Below are 18,915 nucleotides of genomic sequence, written 5' to 3'. Positions count from 1 at the left end.
TGATAATATATGTATGGGGATATTAGTATATTCAGAAAGAAAAGGGTGTGGTGAAAGTCTAAAGCAACGTGGTTTCAAATGAAAACAATAAATTCACAACTTAGTGGCCCAATAAGGCAATAACGAATACGCAAAATGATACACGGCTTCTACATTCCATACAAATTGAATGGTAAGCCGGATTGTTTGACTTGTAGTGTTTTTATTTTACTTGTAGTGTTTTTATTTTACGCGTGGTGTTTTTTGACGTCTAGTGTTGTTACTTTCGCCTTCTAGATTTTTTTTTTGTCGACGACTTTTAGATTTAATGTGTAGGCTATGCTTTTTTTTTTTTTGTCAACTGTAATTTATTAAATGGATCAAGCCCAAACGGGATAAGATCCAAACATTACAATAAAGAAAAAGGCCAACAAAACAGGCCAAACTGAACAATACAACTACGGACCGAAGCCCATAGAGGAAAACAAAACAGGTCCAAAGGAAAACGTGATCGATTCTTCCACACGTGTTGAACCTAAAGCGAAGATGGAACACGTGTCCAGAAGAGGAATCATCACCTTACTTCAACGACCGGTAACCGTCGCCGGAATCTCAAATCGGACTTCCACCGGAAACAAACCGGAACAGGAAGGAGGACGAAGAGTAACCGGCAACAGCAATAGTAACAGATCAGCTCAAAGGGTGGCCAAACATGGCTCACCAGTCACCACAAGGCTTCAAAGAGAACTTCGCCGGAGACCCGTTGCAAAGATATCTCAAGCCGATTGAAAAGAAAGGACCACCGCTTCATAATTGTAATAATCGATTGTCTCAATCGATCTGGAGGGATCAGATTCACCTGCTAGCAAAGCCCAGACATCTTTATAGATTGAAATAAGCTTGAAGATGAGACAACTCTTAACGAGAAAAGGAACAAACAATCCAATCCATAGATCGAGAGTCAATCGAGACCCAATAAACCACAAAGAAACAGAGGTCAGGGGAAGAAGAAGAAAATAAAACAAAGGAACCAGAAAGATTCTGGAATCCAGCTCGTCTACAACGCCGTAGAAGAACGGGAAGGGACGAGAAAGGAGCCGGCGAAGACGACGTTATAGGAACCGTCGCAACCCAGAGTCAAAAGCCCGAGACATCGGGAGTCAAAAACCAGACAAGATCTGGCTATAAACAAAAGAAAGTCTCAAGCTTCAACTCATCTTCCCTGTAAAAGATACGTAGAGAGAGAACAGAGAGGAGAGGAGCGAGACTTTTTTTTTTTCGCAAATTCATAGTTTTCTAAAACTTCATGTAGGCTATGCTATTTCAAACATTTTGTTAATTATAACTTTATAAGTATATCATACTCTTTTTTGAACACAAAAAGTATACCATACATAAAAATGAAAAATATACCATACTTTACTTATTGGCATTTTTACATCTAAATTTGTTTTTTTCTTTGTATTAACAGGTCCTAACAGGTACTCAGCCAAAGTCAACTTTGCCTAACGTGTTGAAGAGTATCATTTAGAGCCGTGCCTATTAATGGGAAAAGAAACCATGACTTACAGCATATTTATTTGATATATGCATTTTTCGTCTTCTTAATTTTTTTTTTGTTTTCTTAAACTTATATCCCTACTAATACTTCAACGAATTAATGTTTATTTGTAAACTTGTTTATTAATATATACTTTTGGACAACTCGAGTTTGTTAATTTTCTTTTCTTATATTTATCTACCTTTTTTGTTTTGTTTAGGGCTTTAAAATTCCTAAGCACGGGTCTGCTTCGTATATACATAGGCCTTTGTATCTAAATGTGTGTATGGATCATCAAGTTTCGAATTCATTGCATCATCTGCCTCAACTATTTTTGTGGGACTATGTTTTAGTAACAATTTAGTGTATTGGAAGATATATATAGAAATCAAACACATTCTTACAAGATAAAAAAAAAGAAGACAAATCCGTAGAAACAATATGGATTGGATCACATTAATGGAAAAGAGTCCCAACAGTTTTTAAATAAAACAAAATCAAACAAGATGCTCATATAGATATGTATATATGTAAACAACATACATTAAACAAAAGCATAGTTTAAAATTACTTATACGGAAACAATTTCTTAAAGAGAGATAAAACCTTCGCTAACAAGCAAGCCAAAGAAGAGGACAAAAAGACCAGCGCCGATAGATGTGCCCGGAGAAACATAGGACTGAGAATATGCCCCGAGAGTCAAAGCACCTCCAACAAGCCCGATCACCAGAGATTGCATGTTTCTTCTGCTCACGCTTCTTTGCTTTGGCTGCACCTTCTGATCTTCTTGTTCTCCATCTTCCTGTTCTCGCTTCTCTTCTTCTTTCTCTGACTTCCTTCTTTGTCTCACCATGTTTATGTTTCTCTGATGAGATGGAAAGAATCTGATTGTGATTCTGTGATGTGGGTTTGATTGTGTTTTGTGATTTGTAATTATAAGTTAATGATGGAGACAAACATGGTCTTTTGGGGATTGCTTGGAGGCCTTTTCATCGACAGATAAAGTCAACTATTAATAGAAGAGTTAGTGGTGGGTGTATAGATCCAAGATTCTTGTATTAATTACTATTGTGTTATAAAACAACTAGTTGCCGATGATAGTTGAAACTTCAGCTACAATATATTATAGTGTACAATTATATATTGTCACCTACTAAAATAAAAAAATAATATGATTGTCATTCTGTCTGGTTTTAAGCCAAAATAATATGATTTTCATTGTGGTTACAACGGTTGAGGTCGATTGCATTTGTAATTTCTGAACAATGAAACTGAAACAGATCGAAAATATTGATATATGTATGTATATATGTGGAGAAGTGTTTCAAAGAAGAAAAATATATACATATATGGAGAAAACAATTATGGGGTAAGTTAGTATAGTGTTCTGTGTTTATCAATAAGAATCTCAAACTGAATCTCTAATATTATTAGGAGAATTGGGCCCAATGACCATGAAAAAAACGGTAATTCACATACTAGCTATTTAACCTAATATTTCTATACACACTGTTACAATTATATATTAATACGCTAATACCTCTGAAACATCACCGGCTCAACCTGCTACTATAATTAAATAAATATTTTAATTATTAACTTTACAAAAGTAACTTGTGTCTCACCGTCGTTCACATCTTTCTCTTTTAACTTTCACCGTCGTTCACCTAATTCCTCCAACACTCCAACGCCTCAACTCTGCATGTAATAGACAGAGTTTCCATCTCCTTCGTCCTCCATTGTCACTCGTTTTCGGAGTTAGGGGTCTACGTTAGGGTTTAAGCGGCGGTTAGTAGCACACCCTTTCTACCGAACTTCTCCAACTCGATTCTTCTCAGATCTTTGAAACTCCCGTAAGTTCTCCTTGTTTTCCATTGATTCTCTTCACCGTCTTCTCGTCCCTGCTTATTTTCTTTCAATTTGGAGCTACTCTCAGAATTAGGGTACATAAGGTATTGTATATAAATGGAATAGTACGAATGTCTGTCCGTATAGTATATTAATTGTGAGATTGTTGATGAAATTTTCTATGTTGATGGCGAAGAACTGTGGCGAATAATAGAGTTTCAAAGACTCTTATGGTGAGAGACAAGACTTGTGCAGTGGCGATCACCTCTATATCTACAATCGAAACCAATGTAGTTATTTATGCATATAGAATATAAATGTAAAACAATATGTATTTTCATATTTTGTAATATGATATATTTTGTTACTATACTATTTTATCATGTTCTATTCTATTTGACGGTTACTAAAAAGTGATATTTTGTTTATATATATAGTTTGTAATTTTTTTAAGTTCTCACTATGGCTACATGTTTTTGAATCTGTAAAAAACATACTATGATCTACATTGTATAATTTAATATTACATATATAATATTATGTATTTTTTAGATTTTGATATTTGGGTTTAGGGTTTATATTTGGGTTAGGGTTTAGTGATTAGAGTTTAGGGTTTAGTATTTAAAAGGCGAGGTGGTATGGTTAGGTCATCATTAACTTCTTTCCATGCAATTATATACATTTTATAATTTTACCAGTATGTATTGTGTTATTTATTTTGTTCTATTCTATTTGGGTTTAGAGATTATATTTGGGTTTAGGATTTAGGATTTATGGTTTATGATTTAGGGTTTAGGGTTTAAGGTTTAATCAATACAACTTGTCTGTGTGAGATCTTTTATGCATAATCTATTTGAAATAGAATATGAAAAATTATATGTTCAAACTATTCTATTTGAGATAGAATCGATTAACAAACTATTCTACTTGAGATGAAATTGCATGATCTGTAACAAATGCACTATCGTTCTGCATCATCGTAATGTTTGAAATATAAAAAGTTCATTTCTATATAAAATACAATGGATTACTCTGTTATAACCATGTTTCCAGATATTATCATTTAAGAAGCATTGAGTACTTACAACACATATATCTTGGCCTGTAATACGTGAACTATGCTATTTATCTATATGGAATAGCAATTTTAATAACATAAAATATCCATTACATTTACATATGTTTTGTTACACGTACAAATATTATTACCTAATGTCGATGCATACTCTTTCATCATATGTGTAAAATATATCTGATGTACGCTTTCAGTACAGTTCTGTGATTGTTAATAAGCCACAAAAAATAACCACGTTATTTACTTTAGACAATGCAACTGGAAACTTGTTGCTGGTAAGAGTATAACCGGTTAGATTGAATGCAAAAAGCCTGACATTTAATTATGTCAAAATCATGACTACTTCCTTAATTTGACATTCATATATGGCTATCTCACTAATAAGCCCATATTATTATGTATATTTTTCTAAAGCTTGAGAGACTATTTTTTGATGATTTTTTTAGACTCCGAAGATGCTCTCTAACACTATGATATACAAAGTTATTGAAAAACTCTTGTCACATTTTGTAAGACTCTGTGGTTCTGGTCTTACATATACCTTTTAAACTTTCTTGTTCTCATACTTTTTTCCCGGATTGTCATAAATTGTTGTAACATGTCTATAAAAAATAGACTGTTGGTGGTTACAACATACAATGTAACAAAACCAATTCAGAAGTTAGTACAAATATATTTTGATTAGTTACTTAAATAAGAGTGGTCAATCCAAATTTGATCAGTTCAGTTCTACTCGGCAAAAATGTTCCAATTTATAAATCATCTTGATGTCTTGCATATTTTCATTGTTTTATCCATTCATCCATGAGCATTTTCATCATATAGATTAGGATTTAGCCATGTCTAGGTAGCATTTTGTATTTATTGTCCTTATTAGGTGTTGGAGTGTGCCATGGAGTGATTTGAGATGTTTGGGAGCATTGTGATCCAAAAGGGGGTGAAAGATGAGCATGTATGGAGCCTTTAGAGAAATCTTCTGTGGAGACACAGCAAATTGAGTTAGCTTTCTAATGGAAATGGTTTCAAGTCATTTGAAGATGTAATGAAAGAGTTATGACCAATTTACTAGAGGCATATCCACCCTGTTCGAACATCCTGAAGCGACCTACCAAGGTCGCTCCCAGCCAGAGCGACCAGCCCAGAGCGACTATCTCAAGTCGCTCCAGCCAGAGCGACCAGCTCAAGTCGCTCGCGTTTTGACGGGGCGAGACACGAAGAAACGCGTCGGAAGCGACCTCCTGGAGCGGCTATGCTAGGTCGTTCCGCGTGTTTTGCTTGGACGATTTTTATGTTATTTCAGGGGCCTTTTGGTCATTTGTTTTTTGTTTTACATTACCTAAACCTAAGTTAAGTACTTTTGTAAGCCATTGGAGACAGATGATCTCTTTGGTGGAGAATAACTAGAAAAACTTCTTGAGATTCAGATTGCTTTCATCTAGTGTCTTGTTGATTTCTTATATTTTTCTCTACATGATTAATCTGAAATCCAATATGGGTTTAAGAGGAATCATGGAGATTAGTGAGTAATCACCTTTTGAATTCATGGGTTATGAAGATTAAGGGTGATTAGGTTAGTTCTAAGTTGTTTTAGTGTAGATCATTCTTGTTCCTTCCTAGTAGAGTATATTCATAATGCATCTTCTGAGTTGGCTACTCAAAAGTTGATCAATAGGCATTTCCCACCAAAAAGGTGTTTGATGAAATGCCTGAGACAACTCTCCTATGCTTTTAGTATACTTTGCTTTTAGTATACTTTGCCAAAGACATTTGTTGTTAAAGGTGCTAAGATAGCTAATAGACTTGTTAGTAATGATTGCTTTCATATTATTCAACCAAAGACATTTGATGTTTGAGATATGTTAGCAAATGAACATTCATCTAGACATAGAACTTGTTTAGAATTGTGTCTAGGCTTAAGGTCGATAGTTTGATTGATCATTTTTCATCCTTAGTTCGAAACTTGATCACCCAAGGTCTAATCCCTATGTCCATGAGTTCTCTTTTCCCTTAGTCAAGAAAGTATCATTATGTTATTGCTTTCTAGTATTAGTAGTAGTTTAAAATCATCCAAATCATTGGTTGCACTTAGATTAAATTAGTACTTGCATTCTCGGTGCTTTGATATCCCTTAGAACTGGTTCGACAATCTTTTATACTACATCATTTGAAAACTCTTAACATCACATCTCCGTTCTATTTGATTCAAAACTCGGGAGATAATCAAAAAAAGAAATTAACAACATTTCAAAAATCAATTTATAGATTTATATAATCTATTAAGAAACTAATCTTCTCTATTAAAAGAGAAATACCATTTTTATCTACTACAAAATAGTCATACTAGAAGTCTAGGTCCATATATTCAAATACTTTTTTTATTATTTACATTTGTTTATTTAATGTATAACATTTCTAAATAATTATAAGGATATTAATGACAAATCCATTTTAACTATACATTTAAATTTTAGTTTTAGGAATAACAAAATCTGTTGAGAAAAAATCTAACAAATTTTTTTTAAAAATTTAAATATTCTTTTAATTAATGCATTGATTAATTTCGAAATTAGTAGCATAATATTATTATAAATTAATTTTAATTAAATGTTTATTATAAACAAAATAATGAATTTTTTTCCTAATTTTATAAATTTTATAAGTATATTCTACATTATATTAAAATAGAAATAATTTTTTTAAAAAAAAATAGAAGTAATTAATGAATTACATATTAAAATATGTTTTTTTTTTGCAAACATATTAAAATTATGTTGAATTGGTAAACCAATATATTTTGAAAAAGAACTTTCAGTAAGACAAATAAATAAAATATTATTCACCATTTAAAGTGACTAAAATATCATTCACCTTTTAAAATGATTAATATTCATAAAATATGTAATAATTTTTACAAAAAATAAAATTGTTAACATATGTTAAATTTTAATATTTAGATCATCTATTTATTTATTTTAAAATGACAGCAATATATTATTATAAATTATTATATATAAAATAATATAAAATTTTATATTTATAAATGAAATGTTACCCGCACAGGTGTGCGGATTAAAATCTATTGTAGATTAAAAGAAAATTTGATTTTAAAATTTTGAAATCAAAGAGAATTTCAGAAGATTACTGGCAGCAGAGACAAAGAGAGCCCGAATAGAATCGGGTCGGGTCATAAAAAGACATCCGTTAATGCTAACAAGTTAAGAGATCCAAAAAAATGATATTTGCTGGAAAATTGGGATGAATCAATTTTCATACGATACAACAATAAAACAATTAATACACACATTTTGTGTTTAGTCCACATTATATGTATAAATTTACATGCTCTTGCTTCCTCCAACTTCTTGAAAAGGCAAAGGTACAGACTTGAAGGCTCTGTATTTCCCCACATTGTTCAAATGCTCATTCTCCAACCTGATTGCATACACACAAAGTCAGAACACAAAATTTTCATTTTATGATCTCTTTCTTCCGTAACTTCTGGAATGTGGTTTTAAGTAAAAAACTGAACCTGAAGAAGTTCCAAATGCCACGACGAACAATCTCTAAGATGGTAACAACAGCAACCAAAGCTCTTCTGTGCAAAAATGGAGCTTCTCTAATCCCAAGTACCGTCTGCATCCAAGCCAGCCTCAGCACCACATTCACCACCTTCATTTTACAATTTCTCAATTAATAATAATAATAATCCACGGAAAGAAAAGCTTCTAGTGTCTATTTTTTTTTTACCATGGCAATGAAGTATATGCTTTTGTAAGGGATTAAGAGTTTGTCACGAAGCCAAGGGTTTTTCGAGTTGCGGTTCATTAGACCCCAATCCCTGAATATGTCCCAGTAAGTATTGAACAATGTGGCAATGGTTGACGTGGTTACAGCCACAGTAAGCCAATACGTCCCTCTCTTTGTTTCAAATATTGTTCTAGCCGCCACCGCTAATATGGTCGAGAGATACTTTAGTGCATTTAGGCCATTCATCTTATCTTTCTCCTCAACTAACCTCCTTATACACTGCAACCAAACAAACAAACAAACAAACAAAAGAGTTTTGAAACATTTTGAAAGGATGCAAACTTGCTTACTTCACTTGCAAGAAATTTTCTAAAAATCAGTTTGGGCACCCTAGACACTAAAATTCAGTCATAAGCGAAATGACTTCTCTAAAACAATTATTAAAAAAAAAAAATCGGTCTACCCTAGGTGCCTACCTAGATACTAACCCTTATGAAACAGCTAATTACCATCTAGCGATTTTTTAAGCATTGCCTACAAGTACTGACATTGTTTTAGTACCTGAGCGAAGCGGAACCAGTAAGGAATGATCGCAACGACAAGGTAGAGTTCTTTGTAAATGTCACTCTCATAGCATGTGTGTGTTCGTTTCTTGAAATCTCCTCCCCATCCATAATAACAAACGTAAAACAATAAGCTTCTGAATGTTTGCACCTGCGAAACCAAACCTTATTACTTTCTGAGGAGGAAACACACTCAAGCTTGATAATCGGATCGTAAACCAAGTAACTCGTTACCTGAGTTGTCAACTGATCAGCGAGAAAAAAATCCGGGAGAATAACCTAGCAATAGAAAAACACAAACTCTAGAGATTACTTGGACTGAACGCTACATCGTATAGCGACCTTACTTGCATTGCACGTCACCTTGTATAGCGGGCTTAAAAGACATCGGAAGGCGCATCCTATGAAGAAATAACGGCTTGACCGATATATTATATTCAATGGACAGAACAGCGTAATCATGAAGAACTGCGATCATAAACCGAAAATTTAATTTCAAAACTAACAATGAGGATTTATTGTTAGAGATCGATATCAATAACCTAGATAACTTACAATGAGAAGACCTAAAGGAACAAGCTCAGTGATGACACTAAAACTTTTGGTTCTCGGATCCATCTCCATGTCGAGATTCGAGATGGCTCCTCCGAATGTAAAAACTGCTAGAGCAGAGGCTAGCAGAAGAACTTCTCTGTAACCAAGATCGGTCCCTTGCTCAAACCCGAAGATAAAAGGGTAGTTTACTCTATATCGTCTCCAGAAATATATGTCTCCTGCATACATAAACAAATGAACCGCAACAAACCCGAACATGCTGCGGAAAAAAAGTAGCATTAGATAATTAAATTCTTCTGTGTTCAAAAGTGATGAATGTAACGTTATCAAGAACCTGTAAAGAGGGAAGATGTTCTCCATGTATTGATGCCTGCCTTCGCTTTTTGTTATGCCTCTTATATGTACAAGAACCGATATCGCAATGGCTAGAGCAACGGCGCAACCAGACAAGAAGCCTGTAGATGAAGGATGATGTTTTAGTCTACTAGAAAGAGCATTAGGTTTTGTCATTTCATAGGTTAGAAAAATTGGGTTTAAGCACCAAGGAAGTATGTGATTCTGTGTTTCTCCCTTTTAGCTTTAGTCCTTAAACATTTCATTCCTTCACGGTGATTTCCATTGGCGAAATGCTTAATAAATGTAGCTTCCACTCTAGACATGAGACTTGAGACCTGAAAAATGTAAAGATAAGTATGGTTTTAAGTAACATTTAAGAAGAAATTGGTTATTTGTATTAACCTCGTCGCAGCTGCCTAAATAAGAATGATCAACCGTATGTAGATAAGGCTTAGATGCGTTCCTCGAAGTAGTCTGTGAAACATTACAGAATACATCAGTATCAAATCACAGCAAGAAGCATATGCTTAATGAGAAGATTACAAACCTTGTCATACTTCTTTAGTATCTTTGAAAACGCCAACTGGTTCAAGAAGCTGCAAACATAGTGAGAGAAATTATGAGAAGCAGGTTTATATAGAAACTAGAGATCTAACGAATTATAGTTAAATAAATAAAAAAGAATTATAATTCTTACCAATAACTCTTTAGGAACCTAAGTTTCTGGTAGAACTCAACAAAAGCGCGGTCCATAAGCTCCTCGGCTCTCTTAAGCTCAGGTTTGCTGAAGGTTTGCTCAGTTGAGAGACCCATGATCATGCACTTAAGCATTGACAACGGAGTTTCGGGTTCGATCTTGAGCTTTATATGATCCAGCATTTCTACTGGAGCAGGTTTAAAGACTTTCTTATCTTCTGTCTGTTCCATTTCCTTGATCACTTCCAATGGTGAAATGGCTACAAATATAATACATTCACATAAATTATATCTGAGGTTAACGCTAGGATAATCATTTAATCCAGATTAAACATCACTTAAATGGGTAAAGTTTAGTTCTGGAATATCTAGAAACCCTTCAAATTATTTGATTTGGACGTGTTTAAAATATAACTTAAAGATTAAATGTTAAAAATTTATTAATGTCCAACGCTCAAACAAAAGTATGTGCCCTTGAACAAAAAAACCAATTTTTGTTCGAGTAGGCTTATAATCGGATCTATATTCTCGTTCTCGTGTTGAATCTATAAAATTTCTGTGTCCTTATTTTTGACAATTTTTTTTTTATAATTTCCTACATACAGCTAAAATCATTGCACAAAATTGTGATGCCTTAAGCATCATGCTCCTTTGACTATGCTCGTACCGGGCTTGTTTGATATATCTACAAAATGTAACGTTATCTTAGGAGTTATGATGAAATTATGGAGCTAAACCTGGAGTTCTGTTGGTCGTGTGTGGAGAAGTAGGAGCACTCGAGAGACTATTAATGTCAGGGAAGTCAACGTTTGGATTCTCAACCTTAACTCTAAGAGCAATCAAAACGTTTAATTGTCTACTAAGCTCATCGGCTTCCTCCATCACGCTCTCCACTTTCTGCCTATAAAATCTCAAAACCTTGTTGAACTCTCCATCAAGCCGCCGGAAAAACTGAACCTCCATTTCTCCTCCTTCCTCCGCGGAGCATAGAAACGTCGTGTTGTAGCTACCCGTCTCGTCCTCGTTGATGAGAATGACTTGATCCTCGTCATCGTCGAATAGATGGTAATGGCGTTTGCTGCTTAGAGGATTGTTGTGTTTGTGTGATTTCTTCGGGGAGCCTCCTTTGGCTCGGTTTGTTAGGCCGCTGAATGCACGGTAGAGAGAGACTCTTCTTGATAGACCGGATGCGCCGGTTCCTCCGGTGCTGGCGGCGTGGAGAGGTGCGGTCTCTCCGGTTGGAGGAGGGGGAGGTGGATGATATGGATGTTGTTGTTTCTGTAGGTGAAAACGAAGGACCTGTTTGACGATGGATTTCAGAGAACGATAATCCATGTAGGCTTCTCTCCATTCTTGGATCATTTGTACTTCATATTCTCTTCCGAACTTCATTATCTTCTTCTTTTCTTGATTTGGTATATTTTCCCCCGGAAAATGTTGGATTTTTCCGGGAAGAAATCCACCAAAAACAAATCTTTCCGGAGGAAAATCTACCAAAAAGAAAAAGAAAATAAGAAACTGTTTTTATTTGTTAATCTTTTCCCCCTCTTTTGGTAATCTCTAGTCATCTCAAAAATACCCAAAATTCGTGGGTGAGATTCGGAGATGCATGTTTATTCTATTTTTGGAATTCAAGTCTTTTTAGTGTGTTTGTAACCACACGTGCATGTGCATGCGTTAGTCCCAAACCATACTTAAACTCATCAGTTCCTCGTTACATCTCTTAACCAAAACAAACATTTTATTTTTTATATTTTCTAATTTTTGCTGTGTAATTGAAACATGGATTTGCGATTATCAACATGCAAGATTCAGATGACAACGTCAAGATTGATCATCATAACGATGACAATGTTGATGATGAGAACCGGAGACTCGATGAGATTGGATCTGGAATCAGGCATGACCAAATGTATCTCAGACGACATCAAAATGAATTATCTGACTGTGGGTACTTATTCCGTCGTCAATCCCAACGAAGCTATCCATCTTCCTGCTTCCCACAAAATTTTTGTCACTGTAAGTTTTAAATTATAAATTAATGGTTGTATATAATCGAAATAATCTATGATATTCATTAGCGATAGAGAATCACAATATACGTGTGAATCTCTGCTCAGGACTCCTTGATGAACCTTCACCTTAAAAAAAATGAAAACTCATTGTTTACGTATAGGTGGCGTCACCTAAAGGGCACACTCAACACCAAGCAGAAAATGTGGAGTCTGGGAAATTCGTTTTCACGGCGGTGGAAGACGGCGATTACACAACGTGTTTTATTGCTCCTGTTTTTAAACCTCCGGCCAAATTCGCCGTTGATTTCGAATGGAAAAGTGGCGTGGAGGCTAAAGATTGGGCCACCATCGCCAAGAGAGGCCAGATCAACGTACAAAACTATATATATTTAATCCTAGCATATTTTTTAAAACCTTGCCATATAGTTTCTTCTTTGATCTAAACCATAATTCTTTATATGTATCATGTATAACTTAACCTTAGTAAAGTGATGTGGTTACGTTATCAGATGCTGGAGGTGGAGGTGAGGAAACTACTAGACGTGACGGAGTCTATACACGACGAAATGTTTCTACTCCGGGAGAGGTACTATTTAAGAAATCCCAGCAAAGTATATGTACCAGACTAATATCTCTTGTTTGGTATAATCATGATTTCATTTGTACATTCGATGACAACAGAGTGTACTTTTGGTGATGGGTAGTACTTTCAAAATGTAAAAAGCCTAAGAAAGTAGTACACACTAATCTTAAACGTCAAGTAAAGTTTTATGAACATTTTTCAAAATTTATTCTGAGACTGTGTTTTATGCATTTAACATAATAATCAAACCTTTGTAAATTCAATGGTCAGCTTGCAGACCATTTTTGAATTATATAGGCAACGATCGATTGTTGATATTGGATTCACGGTCTAGTTTAGGAGAAAAAGGAGAGTATGATGATGAGTTTGTTATATGGTTATTGTTTGGGACAGGGAGCGGGAAATGCAGGAGCTAAACCGGTCGACGAACTCGAGAATGGCGGGTCTAAGTTTATTCTCGTTGGTGGTTACGTTGTTTGTAGCCGGTTTACAACTATGGCATCTCAAGTCATTCTTGGAGAGGAAGAAGCTTCTCTAATCAAACAAGTTGTTACTCTTTTATCGGATTTTGGTGTTATCCATTTTAGCTTCTTTTTTACTAAATAAATCACTTTCTTTATCTTGGATTTTCAGAATCTAACACTCCATTTTCTGGTTATCGTAAAGTAAGATCATACATTTCGTACTGATTAGAAGTCTTGTTGTGTCACATATTGAATATTTTCTTCTTCTGCTGGTCGCATAATGGAACTAAGATCCGGCTAGTCAGGCAATTAAGCTGTGTTGTTTTGTAACGGCCGGGATAGTAATAGCCGGATTGGTTAAACCAAAACACATCACTAGGAAACTTATAATGCATAGAGTTTCATGACTCGTTCAAGTCTCGTAGAAGATAGCACAAATGGGAACCAGAAAACAAAACAAAACAACAAAACATAAACCTAGAGAAAAGGGTGAGTGGGTTACTTACTTAATTAGTGAATAGAAGCTTGAGAGATACAATCCCTTACAAAGAAGGGTTTTAGTCATGGCCCTTGTGGTGTTTATCCTTCTTCTTGTTCTTCTTCTCATCGTCACTATCGTGATGGTCCTTCTCCTTCTTCTTTTTCTCATCATGATCGTCTTTCTTCTTGTTCTTCTTCTTCTCATCATAATCATCATGATGGTCCTTCTTCTTCTTCTTCTTTTCATCATCATCATCATAGTCCTTTTTCTTCTTCTTCTCATCATAATCATCATGATGGTCCTTCTTCTTCTTCTTCTTTTCATCATCATCATCATAGTCCTTTTTCTTCTTCTTCTTCTCATCATAATCATCATGTTGGTCCTTCTCCTTCTTCTTCTTCTTTTCATCATCATCATCATAGTCCTTTTTTTTCTTCTTCTTCTCATCATAATCATCATGTTGGTCCTTCTCCTTCTTCTTCTTTTTCTTCTCATCATCATCATGATGATGGTCCTTGACCTTGTCCTTCTTCTTTTTCTCATCATAACCATCATCATGATGGTCCTTTTCCTTCTTCTTTTCATCATCATCATGATGGTCCTTCTCCTTCTTCTTCTTTTCCTCATCATAACCATCATCATGATGGTCGTTGTGGTGCTTGTATTGGTCCTTCTCCTTCTTCTTTTTCTTCTTCTCATCATCGTCAGAGACATTACCATCCTTTTTCTTATCCTTCTTCTTGTTCTCCTCATCACCAGGGTCCTTCCCACTCTGCAACATTTAAATAACAATTAGAGCCAGAGAGGATATATTAATATTCATCCAAAACCTTTACGTTGCAATTTCAATAAAAAAAGTCAATCACTCAGCAAAACAAGAAAATTAAAGAAACCTTCAAAGTGTGTTCTCTCAGGCCAAAATATCAACAAATAAAACAATAATAATTCACCATGAGATTCTATATTCCATATATATATTCCAATTTTCAAACTTAAACACAATCTAGATGCACAAAGATTATATTACTTTACTAAATGAACTTACATATTTTGTGTGGCTGTGCTCCAACTCAGGTGGTGTACGGCCATACTCAACATCCGTTCTTCCGCCATATCCGGAATCAGGTTTCCTTCCACCGTACTCACCTTCAACGTGAACGCCTCCGTGACCTCCGGGTCGGGTTTTGGGTCGGGCGTAGCTACTGTACTCGGTGTTCAGAGCCTGGTCGCCATAAGCAGCAGGCTCATGGCTAGAGGAAAACACAGGCCGCTGATATTCGAAGGCGTCGCCGGAGCGAGAGGAGAGAGGGTAACAAGTCTCGTCCGACGGCGGGACTGAGCGACCGTACGTCACGGTGATGTCATAGCCTCCGCTATACGGCGTCGGATCGTAGTCGTTGAATTCATCAACTTCATCGTCGTCTTTGGTGTAGTACGGCATCGTTTAAGCGTCTCCTTCTTCTCTCTGATTAAGAGATCGTTGCTCAGTTTATGCTTCCCCTTGTTTACTTGGCCACCATTACGCGGGAAAGTCAATGATGCCACGTGGCTTCTCTACCTTTGTTGTCTAAAAGTCAAAAGTATCGTTTATTCTATCCAAAATTAAACCAAGTGGCAAATCCGGTCGGACCGCAAACCATATTATTTAGTGTATAGTTGTTTTACTTGTGTACCGTCAATCTTGAATCTTATTCAATGCTTCTATAGAATATTATTAGTTCTAAAATATATCTAAACTAAAACGATAGATTTGGTCTCTGATGAGAAGTTTTAAATTAACAAATAAACATACATACTGACGTTGATTTTGTAGAGTACGTCGGACCGGGTTAAAGAACACCGTTCACGAACTAAGGGGTGACATTTACAAATAAATGAAAATACAGGGAGGTTTTTAGAAATAACAAGAAGTAACAGAACAAGACGAAGAAACTATAAAAGAACAGAACAGATGGTGATCAAACAACACGACACATACAAACCGAGTTAAAGCTGTCTCCTTTCTCACCAATCGTAAATCACCACCATGGCTCCGCCGCGAATACAATGCAACTAATTTTTTTCGGACACTGTCACTAGAGAGAGAAGAGAGAAGAAGAGTTTCAGCTATGGAGACGATTAGAATGGTGAGGGTTACGCAGGACGGTTCCGGAGACTACCTCTCCGTCCAAGACGCAGTCGACTCGGTGCCTCTCGGAAACACGTGTCGTACCGTGATCCGTCTCTCACCGGGGATTTACCGACAGCCTGTGTACGTGCCCAAGAGAAAAAACTTCATCACTTTCGCCGGAATCTCCCCGGAGATCACCGTCATCACTTGGAACAACACCGCTTCGAAGATCGAGCATCACCAGGTTTTTTTTCTTTTCTGAAAACCTTTCTATTCTTGGCAAAAGCACGTGTATCACTCTGATTGGTTTGTTTGTCAGGCGTCGAGAGTCATAGGGACGGGAACGTTTGGGTGCGGGAGTGTTATTGTCGAAGGTGAAGACTTTATTGCAGAGAATGTTACTTTTGAGAACTCTGCTTCTGAGGTAAATGAACTCTGTACCTTTAAAATTCTAAATGAAATTCCGTACTGTAATGTAAAAACTCTATTTTTTTCTTCTTTTAAAATAGAGTAATTATGTATTCGAAAGTATTGTAATAGAGTTGTAGTCTATTCCAATCAGAAAAATATAATGATGAACAGAAAATAAATAAATGAAGTAAAATTTACTTTTTATTTTATTATAAAGTGAAAAGTGGAATAGGATTAGATCAATTTTTACTACAAATTTCATCTGATTCCGACAAAAGTTTACAACTTGTTTCATCAGTTTTGTATGGTTCTTTTACTTCTTATATATGCATAGGGATCAGGACAAGCTGTGGCGATTAGAGTCACTGCAGACCGTTGTGCCTTTTATAACTGTCGCTTTCTTGGCTGGCAGGTTCGTTTCTTTATTCAGACAACGTCAAAATGTTATTGTTCTTCAGGTCTCTTTAACGTTATGTACTTGTTAAGTTTAGATGTGTGCTTTATTGCAAACGGTGAAGTGCAGGATACGTTATATTTGCATCATGGGAAACAATATTTGAAAGACTGCTATGTGGAAGGAAGTGTGGATTTCATATTTGGGAACAGCACGGCGCTCTTGGAGCACTGCCATATCCACTGTAAATCTCAGGGTTTTATTACAGCACAAAGCCGAAAATCGTGTCAGGAATCTACTGGTTACGTGTTCCTAAGGTCTGTTTTTGTTTATGTTTATTTGGTATGTATTCGAATATTCATCCAAGGGAGCTCAGTTTCTACATACTTTGTTGTAGATGTGTGATCACTGGGAATGGTGAGAGTGGGTATATGTATCTGGGAAGGCCATGGGGACCGTTTGGGAGGGTGGTGCTTGCGTACACTTACATGGATGGGTGTATCAGAAATGATGGTTGGCATAACTGGGGAAACGCTGAGAATGAGAGAAGTGCTTGCTTTTATGAGTACAGGTACATACTGTAACAAGTTGCAGTAAAAAACATTAGGTTGGTTATTTAATACTGTTTTTTTGATGGAAAAACCTCAGGTGCTTTGGTCCTGGTAGCTGTTCGGCCGGACGTGTTACGTGGTCGAGAGAACTGATGGATGAAGAAGCGGGACACTTTCTGCATCATAGTTTTGTGGATCCAGATCAGGACCGGCCTTGGTTGTGTCTGAGAATGGGAGTGAAAACACCATATTTTGCGTAGAATACTTGTTGTAATTGAACTTGGAATATTATCTTTGTCAAAGTGAATAAATGCACACACCAAAACCAAAAAAAGTTGCAAATTATCTTTTGATTGTTTTCTTCTTGTTTAAGCGTTGGTTATCAAAACTACACCGATGATAATTATCAAAATGGGCGTTTGGTCTAGTGGTATGATTCTCGCTTAGGGTGCGAGAGGTCCCGAGTTCAATTCTCGGAACGCCCCTTGTTTTTCTCTTTTTATCCACTGACTACTCGATTTATACTGGAAGAGTATCTTCCTCTTTCTCATTGTGTGTTTCAGATTCATTTTATAATTCGTGAATGAATTCAAAGCGAAAAGGTATCACAGACGATATAAAAGGACCGAGTGATTTTTCTTGATTTATTAAAAACATTGTACAAAATTAACATGATCCATGACATAGTGAACTTCTAATCATCATCGTTCTTACTTCTTACATAACATTTATATTTATTATCATCACATATATATTACTTTATTAAGTTTTTTTTTGTCAAAGTATTACTTTATTAATTATACTAGGTTTTTTCTCCGCGCGATGCGCGGAAAAGTGTTTTGATAGTCGATGTTTAATTATAAGTTTCAAAGTTTTTGTTTGAAATGGAAGCATTGTATTTTTCAAAATGTCTGAAAATTAGTGAATATCGAGGTTACGCAATTGTTTAAAAGCTAAAAGAGTAGCTAAGTAAGATAAATAATGTAAGAAACAGATTAAGTTTTTTGCAGATCAGAAGTTGTGTTGAGGTTCATAAAAAAGAAATGATCTGAAATTGGTTAAGAATAAGTTAGTTAGCATAAATTTAGGTAAATACAATAGTAGTGTTATTTATATAAAAAAGTTCGTACCTGGCTTAGCTGGGAAAAAAACTCCGTGTAAGTCTCTTCTTTATTGGATTGTATCATCGCTTGGTTGCTATGTCGGGCATTGTAAATCTAAGTAAACAATTCGACTATTTTGACAAAAGTAATTGAAAGGTTTTGTGGATAATAAAGGAGGTCTAAATATTGGAAATATGAATTACTATATAAAGTTTGAAATTTAAATCATTTAATATAATTTAATTTTCAAGTTATATAGTCGTTGTAAATTACTATGATTGAATTTGATTATAGATTTAATAGTAAATGAGTTTTTATATTCGTTAAATAAGCCGAGTCCGGTCGGTTTAAAACCCGGATTTGAGAAAAAACCGGTGAAACTGGCTAAAAACCGGTAAAACCGATGACCTGGTTCAACTTCAAAACCCGGTTCAATAGAAATCAACATATAATTAACGTATTTT

General features: G+C 35.4%; 5 protein-coding genes and 1 non-coding gene across 6 annotated transcripts; 3 read left to right on the top strand and 3 right to left on the bottom strand.

Annotated features, from left to right (window-relative positions):
• Positions 1-1,946: 1,946 nt before the first annotated feature.
• Positions 1,947-2,738, bottom strand: LOC125596418. Its single transcript, XM_048771567.1, has one exon. It carries the CDS (start codon positions 2,370-2,372, stop codon positions 2,109-2,111), a length of 264 nt encoding a protein of 87 aa, XP_048627524.1. The 5' UTR covers positions 2,373-2,738; the 3' UTR covers positions 1,947-2,108.
• A 4,874-nt stretch (positions 2,739-7,612) lies between these two features.
• LOC106370144 (phosphate transporter PHO1 homolog 9-like) lies at positions 7,613-11,844 on the bottom strand. Its single transcript, XM_048771568.1, has 13 exons — positions 11,077-11,844; positions 10,341-10,599; positions 10,191-10,239; positions 10,046-10,117; positions 9,849-9,978; positions 9,642-9,762; positions 9,308-9,566; positions 9,116-9,220; positions 8,987-9,031; positions 8,751-8,903; positions 8,190-8,468; positions 7,972-8,111; positions 7,613-7,874 (listed from the first exon to the last, which is right to left on the bottom strand). Exons 1-13 carry the CDS (start codon positions 11,729-11,731, stop codon positions 7,778-7,780), a joined length of 2,364 nt encoding a protein of 787 aa, XP_048627525.1. The 5' UTR covers positions 11,732-11,844; the 3' UTR covers positions 7,613-7,777.
• Positions 11,845-12,119: 275 nt separating this feature from the next.
• Positions 12,120-13,475, top strand: LOC125596412 (transmembrane emp24 domain-containing protein p24delta11-like). The gene is made up of 4 exons (XM_048771559.1): positions 12,120-12,358; positions 12,516-12,725; positions 12,864-12,940; positions 13,331-13,475. Exons 1-4 carry the CDS (start codon positions 12,122-12,124, stop codon positions 13,473-13,475), a joined length of 669 nt encoding a protein of 222 aa, XP_048627516.1. The 5' UTR covers positions 12,120-12,121.
• Positions 13,476-13,777: 302 nt separating this feature from the next.
• LOC106371113 (uncharacterized protein At5g39570-like) lies at positions 13,778-15,356 on the bottom strand. The gene is made up of 2 exons (XM_013811149.3): positions 14,928-15,356; positions 13,778-14,654 (listed from the first exon to the last, which is right to left on the bottom strand). The coding sequence occupies exons 1-2, from the start codon at positions 15,321-15,323 to the stop codon at positions 13,959-13,961; spliced, it is 1,092 nt and encodes a 363-aa protein (XP_013666603.2). The 5' UTR covers positions 15,324-15,356; the 3' UTR covers positions 13,778-13,958.
• Positions 15,357-15,974: 618 nt separating this feature from the next.
• LOC106371112 (pectinesterase 31-like) lies at positions 15,975-17,682 on the top strand. Its single transcript, XM_013811148.3, has 6 exons — positions 15,975-16,236; positions 16,312-16,416; positions 16,738-16,815; positions 16,927-17,114; positions 17,195-17,368; positions 17,446-17,682. Exons 1-6 carry the CDS (start codon positions 15,991-15,993, stop codon positions 17,606-17,608), a joined length of 954 nt encoding a protein of 317 aa, XP_013666602.2. The 5' UTR covers positions 15,975-15,990; the 3' UTR covers positions 17,609-17,682.
• Positions 17,683-17,761: 79 nt separating this feature from the next.
• On the top strand, positions 17,762-17,833 carry TRNAP-AGG. The gene has a single exon. It is a non-coding gene; the product is annotated as a tRNA-Pro (tRNA).
• Positions 17,834-18,915: the final 1,082 nt, after the last annotated feature.

The sequence above is a fragment of the Brassica napus genome, unplaced genomic scaffold (assembly GCF_020379485.1).
Source record: "Brassica napus cultivar Da-Ae unplaced genomic scaffold, Da-Ae ScsIHWf_1206;HRSCAF=1726, whole genome shotgun sequence".
NCBI classification, from domain to species: domain Eukaryota; kingdom Viridiplantae; phylum Streptophyta; class Magnoliopsida; order Brassicales; family Brassicaceae; genus Brassica; species Brassica napus.
Note: the sequence above shows the minus strand (reverse complement) of the source record. Positions and strands in the feature narration are given on the sequence as shown.

Coding starts and splice junctions, on each gene's coding strand:
- LOC125596418 (XM_048771567.1), bottom strand. CDS start 2,372: ATGGTGAGACAAAGAAGGAAGTCAGAGAAAGAAGAAGAGAAGCGAGAA.
- LOC106370144 (XM_048771568.1), bottom strand. CDS start 11,731: ATGAAGTTCGGAAGAGAATATGAAGTACAAATGATCCAAGAATGGAGA. Junction 10,118..10,190: donor TACTAAAGAAGTATGACAAG/GTTTGTAATCTT, acceptor AATGTTTCACAG/ACTACTTCGAGGAACGCATC. Junction 8,904..8,986: donor CTGATCAGTTGACAACTCAG/GTAACGAGTTAC, acceptor TTGGTTTCGCAG/GTGCAAACATTCAGAAGCTT.
- LOC125596412 (XM_048771559.1), top strand. CDS start 12,122: ATGGATTTGCGATTATCAACATGCAAGATTCAGATGACAACGTCAAGA. Junction 12,726..12,863: donor CCAAGAGAGGCCAGATCAAC/GTACAAAACTAT, acceptor TTACGTTATCAG/ATGCTGGAGGTGGAGGTGAG. Junction 12,941..13,330: donor ATGTTTCTACTCCGGGAGAG/GTACTATTTAAG, acceptor TGTTTGGGACAG/GGAGCGGGAAATGCAGGAGC.
- LOC106371113 (XM_013811149.3), bottom strand. CDS start 15,323: ATGCCGTACTACACCAAAGACGACGATGAAGTTGATGAATTCAACGAC. Junction 14,655..14,927: donor AGCACAGCCACACAAAATAT/GTAAGTTCATTT, acceptor TAAATGTTGCAG/AGTGGGAAGGACCCTGGTGA.
- LOC106371112 (XM_013811148.3), top strand. CDS start 15,991: ATGGAGACGATTAGAATGGTGAGGGTTACGCAGGACGGTTCCGGAGAC. Junction 16,237..16,311: donor CGAAGATCGAGCATCACCAG/GTTTTTTTTCTT, acceptor TTTGTTTGTCAG/GCGTCGAGAGTCATAGGGAC. Junction 17,369..17,445: donor GCTTGCTTTTATGAGTACAG/GTACATACTGTA, acceptor GAAAAACCTCAG/GTGCTTTGGTCCTGGTAGCT.